The sequence below is a fragment of the Oryctolagus cuniculus genome, chromosome 8 (genome assembly GCF_964237555.1).
Source record: "Oryctolagus cuniculus chromosome 8, mOryCun1.1, whole genome shotgun sequence".
In the NCBI taxonomy this organism is placed as follows: domain Eukaryota; kingdom Metazoa; phylum Chordata; class Mammalia; order Lagomorpha; family Leporidae; genus Oryctolagus; species Oryctolagus cuniculus.
In genome coordinates this window covers 45,827,212-45,840,196 of record NC_091439.1, presented here as the reverse complement: position 1 = coordinate 45,840,196, position 12,985 = coordinate 45,827,212, and the positions used below count along the sequence as shown (strand labels likewise).

At 39.0% G+C, this 12,985-nt stretch overlaps 1 protein-coding gene across 7 annotated transcripts in view; it reads right to left on the bottom strand.

The window, feature by feature from the left end:
- Nucleotides 1–12,985, bottom strand: part of PDE5A (phosphodiesterase 5A) — a 158,716-nt gene that overhangs the window by 17,354 nt on the left and 128,377 nt on the right. For all 7 annotated transcript variants that reach the window (XR_007909494.2, XM_002717227.5, XM_008267901.4 and 4 more), the window contains exons 17-18: nt 12,197–12,274; nt 10,197–10,260 (exon numbers count right to left, since the gene is read on the bottom strand). Coding sequence is in view for 6 of the 7 variants with exons in the window: in XM_002717227.5 (XP_002717273.1) it covers nt 10,197–10,260; nt 12,197–12,274 (142 nt within the window). In the remaining variant the exon portion in view is untranslated. The remainder of the gene's footprint in view (nt 1–10,196; nt 10,261–12,196; nt 12,275–12,985) is intronic.

Here is a 12,985-nt window from a genome sequence, read left to right as displayed (position 1 = left end):
ATTCTGTCCCGGTTGCCCCTCTTCCAGGCCAGCTCTTTGCTGTGGCCCAGGAAGGCAGTGGAGGATGGCCCAAGTGCTTGGGCCCTGCACCTCATGGGAGACCAGGATAAGTACCTGGCCCCTGCCTTCAGATCAGTGCGGTGCGCCAGCCGCAGCGCGCTGGCCGCGGCGGCCATTGGAGGATGAACCAACGGCAAAGGAAGACCTTTCTCCCTGTCTCTCTCTCTCACTGTCCACTCTGCCTGTCTAAAAATAAAAAAAAAAAAATAACAAAAAACAAAAAACAAAAACAAAACAAAAAAATTGTCTGATGTGCACTCTCAGGGAAAATTGGAGAGAAAACCACACTAGAAATCCTACAAGAGGAAGTAGAATGCCATGGACTTTGTGTGGAGGTTGCAGACATGCAGCACGAAAATGGACACAAGTGACTGCAGCAGCCGACAGCTAGAGCAGGCAGCAGCTTAGAGACAAGAGGTAAGACCAGACTGCAGCAACCTGTGATGATTTAGCTGGAGGGAGAGTATGGCGTGAGTCCAGACTGGATCCCTGAGGGCTAGTGGTTGCCAGTGGACCCTGTGGAAGTAGAGGGGCACATTTATCTTGCCCCAACTTTCCCACAATAACGCCTGCTGCCTAGCTGAGAAAGGGTGGGCACTCTTCTGGGTTTGGGTGGGATCTGTGGAAGACTTTGTGCATGAGTACAGCAACTGGCAGAGACAGGAATCCATGTTCTTGGTACTACTAGCAGAAGTGGCAGGGAGAAAGCAACATTAAGCTAGCGGCTCTTGTGTAAGTACGTGATCCAGATATTCTAGCAAAGGGAAAAAAAATCTGTACTCCCCACTGAGCCTGGTTCGGAGGTAGCTGGGCAACCACATAGAACGGTGAGGCACTGGCAGCCTCTCAGGATCAAGAGGTCAAGACAGAACTGACTCAGGGAACATCTGCCTCTCTGTTGAATGAATAGGGTGGCAGGGCAGAACAAAACCTCTGCACCAGGGACTGTGAAAGTCTTGTGAGCTGAAACCATGGCTACTCGGTGGTTACATGAGAGGGTGCAGAGTGTAGCGGTGTCTCGATCACTGGGTATGGCTCCACACACTTGGAGCTTCTTGGTTGCCTAGGGCGGGTCATTGCAGTGGGGACTGAGCTCACAGAGAGGTCAGCGCAGATTATTTGTGTAGTCTTACAGCAGCATGGATGAGTGTTGAACACATTAGGGATGACACCCAGGCATTATTCAGCTTGAGGGAGAGGAGGCAAGGCGGTGATCACACCAACAGAGGTAACCATTCTCCCCCTTCTGTTAATAAGAGGTCTATCATGCCCAACATGGGTGTTACCCTGGATACTTGCCCCACACTAACCAGAGCTCCCTGGCCACACCCACCACACATCTCTTGGTATTCACTGAAAGTGCAGATATTCCAGTAAGCCAGAGGCATAGCTCAAAGATAAAAATCAATCAAGGGAAAAAAAAATTAAACCCACCTAAAAACACAGAAATTCAAGAAACAAGAATAAGAAAGATAACATGACCCTCCAAAAGGAACATAACAACATTTCAATATCAGAATGTGAAGATGAAGAGATTGAGGAAATGTTGGAAATGGCATTCAAAAAATTAATCATAGGATTACTCAAAAGCATCAGAAGAAAATCCACAAACTAAAGAAAACTATACATGACATGAATAAAAATTTTTACCATGGAACTGAGATTTAAGAGAAATCAAAATGAAATATTAGAAATTAAGAATTCATTGGTCAAATAGAATATGCAGTAGGAAGGCTCAAAAGCAGACTTGGTGAAGCAGAAGAAAGAATATCCAAGCTAGAAGATAAATCTTTGGAAATCTTTCAATCAGACCAAAAAAAAAAAAAAAAGAAATTAGAAAACTTAAAAACAGTGTTGGAGATTTATGCAATACTATCAAATGAACCAACATAAAAGTCAGGAGTTCCTGCAGGTGTGGAAAGAGAGAATAGACTAGAAGTCTTATTTAGTGAAATAATTATAGAAAACTTCCCCAATTTGGAGAAAGAAAGGGATGTCCAAGTGCAGGAACTACATAGAACTCCTAACAGATATGAGCAGAAAAGATCTTTACCATGACACATTGTAGTCAAAATTTCCACAATAAAACATAAAGAAAAAATTCTAAAATGTGCATGAGAGAAATGGCAGACTACTTTCAGAGGTTCTCCAATTAGACTCACAGCTGACTTCTCATTAGAAATCCTACAGGCTAGAAGAGAATGGAGACACAGAGTCCAAGCCTTAAGAGAAAAAAAACTGTCATGCCAGCATCCCAGCATACTGTATCCTGCAAAGCTCTCATTTATGAATGAAGGTGAAACAAAGACCTTCTATAACAAAATTGAAAAAATTTTCCATCACTCATCCAGCCTTATTAAAATGCTTAAGGATGTGCTACACACAGAAACACAGAAAGTTAGCCATCACTACAAAAAAATGTGAAGGCAGAAAATCTCCCAATAAAAGTACAAAAGAAATCCAAAGTGAACAACAGGAATATTTATGGGAAAACAGCAGGGCCAAGTCATTACTTATCAATAGTCACCCTGAATGTAAATGGCCTAAACTCTCCAGTTAAAAGATATAGCATAATAGCTGAATGGATTAAAAATATGAACCATTTCTTTGCTGCCTACAAGAAACACATCTTACCAACAAAGATACATGCAGAATGAAAGTGAAAGGGTGGAAAAAGATATCCCATGCTAATGGAAAGTAAAAAAGGGCAGGTGTTGCCATCCTAATATCAGACAAAATATACCTTAGCACAAAAACTGTTAAAAGAGATGAAGAAGTGCACTATGAAATGATTAAAGGATCAATTAAACAGGAATATTTGACTATAATAAATGTATACACACTCAATTACAGGGCTCCTGGCTATTTAAAAGAAATGTTAATGGATCTAAAGGGAGACAGAGACTCCAATACAATGGTAATGCAGGACTTCAATACCCTACTTTCATCAACAGACAGATCAACTAGACAAAAATAAACAAAGAAACAACAGAGCTAATTGCACTATGGACCAAATGGACCTAATTGATATCTACAGAGCTTTTCACCCCACAGTTGCAGAATACACATTTTTCTCATCAGTGCATCAAACTTTCTCTAGGATAGACCATATGTTAGACCATAAAGCAAGTCTCAGCAAATTAAAAAAAATTGAAATCATATCATACATATTCTCTGACCACAATGGAATGAAGTTGGAAATCAACTACACAAGAATCTCTGGGTCATATGCAAGCACATAGAGACTGAACAAAATGTTTCTGAATGAACAGTGGGTCACTGAATAAATCAAAAGAGAACTAAAAAAATTTCTGGAAATGAATGAAGACAACAATATATCATATCAAAATGTATGGGATACAGCAAAAGCAGTGTTAAGAGAGAAGTTTATGGGAATTGGTGCCTACATGCAGAAATTGGAAAGGTACCAAATAAATGAGCTATCAATGCATCTCAAAGACCTAGAAAAACAACAACAAACACAAACCTCAGATTAGAAGGAGGGGAGAAATAATTAAAATTAGAGAAGAAATAAATAAAATTGAAACAAGAAAATACAAAAGATCAGTGAAATGAAGAGCTGGCTTTTAGAAAAATAAATAAAATTGATGTACCACTGACCCAACTAACCAAAAAAAAAAAAAAAAAGAGTGAGAAGACCAAAATCAATAAAATCAGAGATGAAAAAGGAAATGTAACAACAGATACCACAGAAATAAAAATAATCAGGAATTACTATAAAGAGTTGTCAGGCAACAAATTGGGAAAACTAGAAGAAATGGAGAATCCTAGATACATGCAACCCAACAAAACCGAGTCATAAAGACATAGAAAACCTAAACAGACCAATAACCAAGATAGAAATTGAATCATTGATAAAGACTTTCCCAACAAAGAAAAGCCTAGGACTGGAAAGCTTCACTGCTGAATTCTACCAGACATTTAATGAAGAATTAATTCCAATTCTTCTCAAGCTATTTGAAACAACTGAAAGGGAGGGAATCTTCCCAAACTGATTCTGTGAAGCCTGCATCACTTTAATTCCTAAACCAGAAAAAGATACTACAGGGAAAGAGAACTATAGACCAATATCTCTGATGAACATAGATGGAAAAATCCTCAACAAAATACTAGCTAATCGAATCCAACAACACATCAGAAAGATCATTCACTCACACCAAGTGGGATTTATCCCTTGTATGAGGGATTATTCAACATTTGCAAATCAATTAATGTGATACAACACATTAATGAGCTGAAGAACAAAGCCCATATAATTATCTCAATAGATGCAGAGAAAGCATTTGATAAAATACAGCATATTTTCATGATGAAAACTTTAAGCAAATTGGGTATAGAAGGAACATTCCTCAACATAATCAAGGCAATTTATGGCAAATCCATGGCCAGCATCCCACTGAAGAAGGAAAAGCTGGAAGCATTCCCCTTAAGATCCAGAACCTAACAATGATGCTGACTCTCACCACTGCTTTTTTTTTTTTTTTTAAAGATTTATTCATTTACTTGAGAAGCAGAGTTACAGAAAGAGGGAAAGGGAATTTTCCATCTGCCCATTCACTCCCCACATGGCCACAATGGCTGTAGCTGCGCTGATCTGAAGTCAGGAACTTCTTCCAGGTCTCCCATGTGGGTGCAGGGACCCAAACATGTGAGCCATCCTCCACTGCTTTCCCAGGTGATAAGCAGGAGCTGCAGTTGGCAGCAGTGTTACTGGGCAACAGACTTCTATGGGGCTTCTGTCCTAGGAGCACAGGCATCCCTTGGTGATGGGAATGTTGTGATGCAGCATACACCTGGCTGTAGTTTGCAAACTGTTGGACTGTATTGATGGAAGACAGTAACATTTCCTCTCTGCTGATCAATGTATTGTAGCATGATGGAAGCTACCAGTCCATGGGGCACACATCCTCGTCACCCAGCCTCGTCTGGTGTGGCACTGTCCAAAGCTCGTGAACAGATGATCTAGGGTGCTGGAGCTGTGGCCGCCGCCCTGCATGGCATCTTGGGCTGGGAGCCATCAGACTCCCAGACCCGGCCTCCCTCTCCTGCCTGCCCCTCACCATTGCTATTTAATATAGTCCTGGAAGCATTAGCCAAGGCTATAAAGCATGAAAAAGAAATCAAAGGGATACAAATGGGAAAGGAGTAAGTGAAACTATCCCTATTTGCAGATGACATGATTCTTTATATAGGGACTACAAAAGAGACTCCACTGAGAGGCCGGCTCTGTGGCTCAGCAGGTTAACGTCCTGGCCTGAAGTGCTGGTATCCCATATGGGTTACCAGTTCAAGACCTGGCTGCTCCACTTCCATTCCAGCTCTCTGCTATGGCCTGGGAAAGCAGTAGAAGACAGCCCAAGTCCTTGGGCCCCTGCCCCCGTGTGGGAGACCTGGAAGAAGATCCTGGCTCCTGGCTTTGGATCGCAATGTCACAGCTCCAGCTGTTGTGGCCAGTTGGGGAGTGAACTATCAGATGGAAGACCTCTCTCTTGCTCTGCCTCTCCTCTCTCTGTGTAACTCTGACTTTCAAATGAATAAATAAATCTAAAAAAAAGACTCCACTGAGAGACTACTGGAACTCATTTTATAAATGAGTTTGGTAAAGTAGCAGGATATAAAGTCAACACATAAAAATCATTACCCTTTGCTACATGGATAATTCCATGCCTGAGAAAGAACTTTTAAGATAAGTCACATTCACAATAACGCCAAAAAGATTTAAATATGTTAGAATAAATTTAACTGAGGATGTCAAAGGTCTCTACTATGAAAACTACAAAACACTAAAGAAAGAAATAGAAGAAGACATTAAAAAATGGAAAAATCTTCCATGTTCATGGATTGGAAGAAACAACATCATAAAAATGTCCATACTACCAAAAGCAATTCACAGATTCAATACAATCCCAATCAAGATACCAATGACATTCTTAGCAGGTCTAGAAAAAATGATGCTAAAATTTATATGGAAATACAAGAGACCCCAAATAGCTAAAGCAATGTTATACAACAAAAACAAAGCCAGAGGCATCACAATACCTGATTTGAAGACATACTACAGGGCAGTTATAATCAAAACAGCTTGGAATTTACATAAAAACAGATGGGTAGATTAACAGAACAGAACATAAACTCTAGAAATCAATCTATGCATCTTCAACCAATTTATCTTTGAATAATGAGCTAAAATCAATCCCTGGTTCCAGGACAGTCTCTTCAAGAAATGGTGCTGGAAAAACTGGATCTCCACATGCAGAAGTATGAAACTAGACCCCTACCTAAACCTTACACAAAAATCCACTAAAAGTGGATCAAAGACCTAACTCTACAACACAATACCATCAAATTACTAGAGAATATTGGGAAACCTTGCAACACATTGGCATAGGCAAAGACTTCATGGAAAAAAACCTAGGAACACAGGCAATGAAAGACAAATTGACAAATGGGATTACATCAAGCTTAAGAGCTTCTGAACTGCAAGAGAAACACTCAGCAAAGTGAAGGGGCAACTGACAGAACAGGAGAAAATGTTGCAAACTATGCAAAGGATAAGGGGTTATTATTCAGAATCTATAAAGAGTTCAAGAAATTCAACAACAAGAAAACAAACAATCCAGTTAAGAAATGGGCAAAAGACTTGAACAGGCATTTTTCAAGAAAGGAAATTCAAACAGCCAACAGACACTTGAGAAAATGCTCAGGATCATTAGCCATCAGGGAAATGTAAATAAAAACCATGGTGAGGCTTCACCTCACCCCAGTTAGAATGGCTCTCATACAGAAATCAACAAATAACAAATGCTGGTGAAGATTTGGGTAAAAGGTTCCCTAATCCACTACTGTTGGTGGTAATGAAAACTGTTGCAGCCACTGTGGAAGACAGTATGGAGACAGAAATCTGCATATAGACCTACCATATGATCCAGCCATCCCACTCCTGAGAATTTATCCAAACCAAAATAAATCAGCATCTGAAAGAGTTATCTGAATCTCTATGTTCACTGCAGCACAATTCACAATAGGTAAGATACGGAATCAACCCAGATGTCCATTAACAGTTGACTGGGTAAACAATTTATGGTATATATACAATATGGAGTACTACTCAGATGTAAAACAAATAAAATCCTGTCTTTTGCAACTAGATGGACATAATTGGAAACCATTATACTTAGTGAAATAAGCCAGGCCCAAAAAGAAGTATCACTACGTTTCTAAATCTATATATATGAAATATATGAAACTTGTATAACTTAAATAAAATTTAAAAAATTACAAATACAAAGAACAAATACAAAGGTTGAATGGCGCTGCTTTGGAGGAGAGAGACTAGGGCCCCTGGTACTTCACTGTCATCAGTAGCAGTGGTCATAGTTGTAAGCATTTACTATGGGTCAAGTGTTGCCATTTAATCCTCAAAATAACTTTTTGACATATAAATGTCCATTTGGGAAAATGAGTCCCATGATGAAGTAACTTACACAAGGATAATACCTAGTAAGCAACAGCACAATACTCAAACACAAGTAATCCATGTCCAAAGTTATCTTGACTGTGACATTATTTGCTTCCCTGTTTCTATAAATTTCTCTCTCCTTGGTAACTACCAACATTTTTTATTTTTAATTTATTTAAATTTTTTTAGAATTTATTTTATTCCTCAATTACCTTTTTGCCACTATAATGAAATACTTGAGAGAAGCTGACTTTGTAAATATAAAAAGTTTCTCTTATAATTTTGGAGGTTAAAGCACAAGACTGAGCAGCCCCATTAGTTTTGGCCTCTAATAGTGATAGTGATGGTGGAGTGTGGAGTGCAAGAAGAGGAAGACTCATACAGTGAGCCAGGAAGCAAATAGTGGCTGGGCCCAAGTCAGGCTTTAAAAAATTTTTTTTTTTTTTTTGACAGGCAGAATGGACAGTGAGAGAGAGAGACAGAGAGAAAGGTCTTCCTTTGCCGTTGGTTCACCCTCCAATGGCCGCCGCGGCCGGCGCGCTGTGGCCAGTGCACCGCGCTGATCCGATGGCAGGGGCCAGGTGCTTCTCCTGGTCTCCCATGGGGTGCAGGGCCCAAGCACTTGGGCCATCCTCCACTGCACTCCCTGGCCACAGCAGAGAGCTGGCCTGGAAGAGGGGCAACCGGGACAGAATCCAGCGCCCCGACCGGGACTAGAACCTGGTGTGTCGGTGCCGCAAGGCGGAGGATTAGCCTAGTGAGCCACGGTGCTGGCCTAAAATTTTTTTTTTTTTTTGACAGGCAGAGTGGACAGTGAGAGAGAGAGACAGAGAGAGAAAGGTCTTCCTTTGCCGCTGGTTCACCCTCCAATGGCCGCCGCTGCAGCCGGCGCACCACGCTGATCCTGGCAGGAGCCAGGAGCCAGGTGCTTTTCCTGGTCTCCCATGGGGTGCAGGGCCCAAGCACCTGGGCCATCCTCCACTGCACTCCCTGGCCATAGCAGAGAGCTGGCCTGGAAGAGGGGCAACCGGGACAGAATCCGGCGCCCCAACCGGGACTAGAACCCGGTGTGCCGGCGCCGCAAGGTGGAGGATTAGCCTATTGAGCCACGGCGCCGGCTGGCCTAAAATTTTTTTAAAAAATTTTATTTTATGTTGGGGCCGGTGCTGTGGCACAGCGGGTTAATGCCCTGGCCTGAAGCGCCGGCATCCCATATGGGTGCTGGTTAGAGACTCGGCTGCTCCACTTCCAATCCAGCTCTCTGCTATGGCCTGGGAAAGCAGTAGAAGATGGCCCAAGTCCTTGGGCCCCTGCACCCATGTGGGAGACCCAGAAGAAGCTCCTGGCTCCTGGCTTCAGATTGGCACATCTCCGGCCATTGCAGCCACCTGGGGAGTGAACCATTGGATGGAAGACCTCTCTCTCTCTGCCCCTCCTTCTCTCTCTCTGTAGCTCTGACTTTCAAATAAACAAATAAGTAAATCTTTTAAAATAAAATTTTATTTAATGTATATAAGTTTCATGTATTTCACATATACAGATTTAGGAACATCATGATAATTCCTACTCTACCCTCACTCCCACCTATGCTCCAACCCTTCTTACTTATCCTTCACCCATTCCCACTCTTAATTTTTACAAAGATCTATTTTCAGTTTACATTATACTCATAAGGTTAACCCTACTCCAAGTTAAGAGTTCACAAACAGTATGAAAAAAAAAAAGAAACACCAAAAAAAACACTGTTCCTCATCAGTAGAGACAAAGGCTGTAAACAATCATTGAATCTCAAAATGCCCATTTCACTCCAATACGTTATATTTTAGGTACTCTATTAGTTACTCCACATCAGGGAAAACATATGATATCTGTCTCTTGGGATTAGCTTATTTCACTAAGTATAATGGTTTCCAGTTTTGTCTACTTTGTTGCAAAAGACAGGATTTCATTTTTTGTTTAACAGCTAAGTAGTACTCCATAATGTATGTATACCATAATTACTTTATCCAGTCATCAGCTGATGGACATCTGGGTTGATTCCATATCTTAGCTATTGTGAAATAACCTGCTATAAATATGGGGGTACAGAAAACTCTTTCATATGCTTTTCATTTGGGTAAATACCCAGGAGTGGGAATCATATGTTAGGTCTATATTTAGATTTCTATAGTATCTCCATACTGTCTTCCACAGTGGCTATGCCAATTTATATTCCCACCAACAGTGGATTAGGGTACCTTTTTTCTGCACATCCTCACCACAATCCTCTCATGACTTTGGGGTTTAAATGCTGAATGAGTTTCAGAGTCATATCCTATTCAAACTGTAGCACCTCCCACAAACCAATAGGTAAAATGGCTTAATCAAGAAGACAAAAAAGGAGGGTCAAGAATTTGGCACAGAAGTAGTACTAAAATCAAAATTTGTCAACAGCTAGTTTTTTGTTGTGGTAATATGTATGCTGTCTTTCTCAATATATCTGACAAATATTACTAAGTACAGATAACTCTTAAAAAAAGGAAAGCCTGTTTGTGTTCAACTGTATACTTTTAATACTACTTGAAAATTAGATAAAAGTATCAGAGGCTACCTTAAAGAGTAAAGACTTTCCTTATTTTGACTTACATATTACTTTTATTGTCACTAAGAAACATACCCGTTGTTGAATAGGCCAGGGTTTTGTAATTGCAGAAAGATCACAAGCAGTCATCAGCATTGCTCTGTTAAGGAAAAAAGAAACCCAGAAGTCTTATTAATGCCTATGTGAACATACACCCTGAGGAAATGGCTGCTAGTAAGAAAGTTAAAAACCCTCTAAATGATGGGAATAGCATCACTTAGTCTTATTAAAGACTAAAGAAATGGAGACAGGATTTATATAGAAGTCTGTTGCAGTGATAACAGGGTGTCATTGTTTTGGTTACCCTGTAAACCACTGGAATTTGTCCTTACACTGCCTCATTTAGCTCCAGACTGGTACAGAGAAAAATGATTAAACTTCAGGGTGAAAACTTTCCTGCTATTATTTTTTTCACTTTGGTATTATTCTCAGTGACAATATAATGAAAGCACATGGTTACTAATAATTAACCATTACAGGATAACATCAGGTGTCTTACTGATAAGAGTCCTATATCAAAAATTATGGTGGCCATCCTAATTCACTCAACAGATGTATTGGGTTTTACAAGAAAAACTTTTGAATGATTAAACAGTGTCTGCTGGAGATAGGCTCTTTTCCTCTAGCAGCTAAATGGAGAAATGAGAGGACAATACCTTTAAGTTCTTCCCTTGTCAGAAAAGCAAAACCTTTATAGGTTTCTCGAGTCTGTAACAAGGTGTTTTAGAACTGAGTCCTACAATTATCCCATTAAAGTGGTTCTTTAATGTCCTCCCATGTCAGACCCAAATTACCTGTCATATAATCCCTTTAATTTGAAGAAATGGGCAATAAGGCTATGTTTGTAAAATAGAAACACCAAAGATAAAGTGTGATTTGTTCCTCTAGTGAAACCCAACTTGAAAGTATATTTTCCCTAACTCTGTAAGGCCAGAAAGAAAAGGTATTCTAATTGTTATTCTCTCTTACACTGACTCTCTGAGAAAGGAGTAAACCTGAGATATTTCTTACTCATAAGCTTAAGGCATTAAACCTGAGATATTTCTGACCACGATTTATACCTGTTTTCATGAATGATCTCAATAATACCTGCCAACACTAACCAGCTTCTCCAAAGACTATGCACATATGATGAACATAACTACTATCTTCAAAATGAAATGTTAAAAGGTGCTAGGTCCATTGTGTACATGTCTGTAAGTGGTCCAAAATCAGAAGACTGGAGCAGAGACTTGGAATTCAAGTATCTGGAATTAGTTCTCTTTTGCTATTGGGAAAAATTGTGTGCCAATCACAACAGACAAGCCTAGACTTTCCTAAGGTGCTACTCTGAAAACATGTACAGACACTAAGTAAAACATGACTATGTGGAACAACTGGGCATTTGTGTATTATTTTCTTATAATTTGCATCTTCACTTACAAGCCAAGTAATAGAAATCTATTTAAAGAAGTGTTGATTTCAAAACTGAATCAACACTATCCTTAGTACTGCTATGTATTAGGCAGTTGTACACTCTTTTTTAATGACTCTTTGTTCCTTTTTATTGATCTAGTCCTTGCAATGGCAAAGGCAGTAAGAATAATAGCAAGATGGTATTGACAGCTAGAAAAAGGAGGGACCAGTGTCTTGATGATGCAAAACAGAACTCTTGAAGTGCTCCAATTCTGATAGCAGTACTATGTCATCATTCAAGAGAACACTTTGCAGCCATCATCTTGCTCCTATAATCTCTTGGATGCTGTTTTCATCCTTTCTATTCTAAAGAATTAGGAAAATGAACAAGGCAACTCTGTAGCTTTGTATGTTACTCTACCACATTTTAAAGATACTTCTGGAACAAAGGGAAAATTCATTCACTTGAATTTGTGAATGCCTTTACTTTCCAGTAGATTCAGTTTTTTGTACAACACGCTGGAGAAGACTGAGACCCTCTAAGATGACCATGTTCTAACATATAATTGCAATAAAAACTGACAGTGAGAAAATCAGATGAATCAAAAAGCTTCATCTCAAAAGACAGTAAAACTACTTACAAAAATAACTCTTTTTGATGAGGATCTTCCACATCGAATTGATTTTTTCTTATAAGTTCAAAAAATTCTCCTCGCCTCCTTGAAAATAAAGAAAAATACTTGGTGATTATGGAAAGTCCTTAGGTCATTATTCCTTTGGTCTACCAAGACTCAGAATAAAAATTTGGGGAGAAAATAGAGAATCCAATATAAAAATTATGATTATGATTTAAAATCTTTAATGCTTTACTTTTCTCCTATAATTTTAGATAAAACATTAAACCATGTAATTTTTAATTTTAGATCACCAATAACATTTTGATTCTTAAGTGTTTTTTATGTTAAGAAAAATGAAATAGGATGAGCTATAAAATTTTACACTAAGTGATTTAAGATGTTTTAAGTACATGCATAAGATCTAAATATTTTAGTTTAACTTTGCATATCTTCTTTATATATCATGGTATAGGGTAAAAGATGTATAGAGTTTTGAAGTGCTTCTGAAGCAAAGAAAGATCAGGTAAAGTTAAAATAATGTATATTATTCAGTGAATTTAATATAATATATTCAATGAATGTAAAAATATTCACTGGATAGTGAATATTTCCTATATGCTAAACATTGTTAAGCATCTTGAGAAGTTATAAAACGAGAGTTGTTCTTTTCACAGTGTTTAAAATCTAATGGAAGAGACAAGGCTCAAGGAAAGAAAAACTCATATAATAAAATTATATGTGAGTATCAAAATGAAAAATAAATTTCATAAAGGTTTGGAGGAGAGACCCATGTGGCTTGGAAAGACTGGAAAG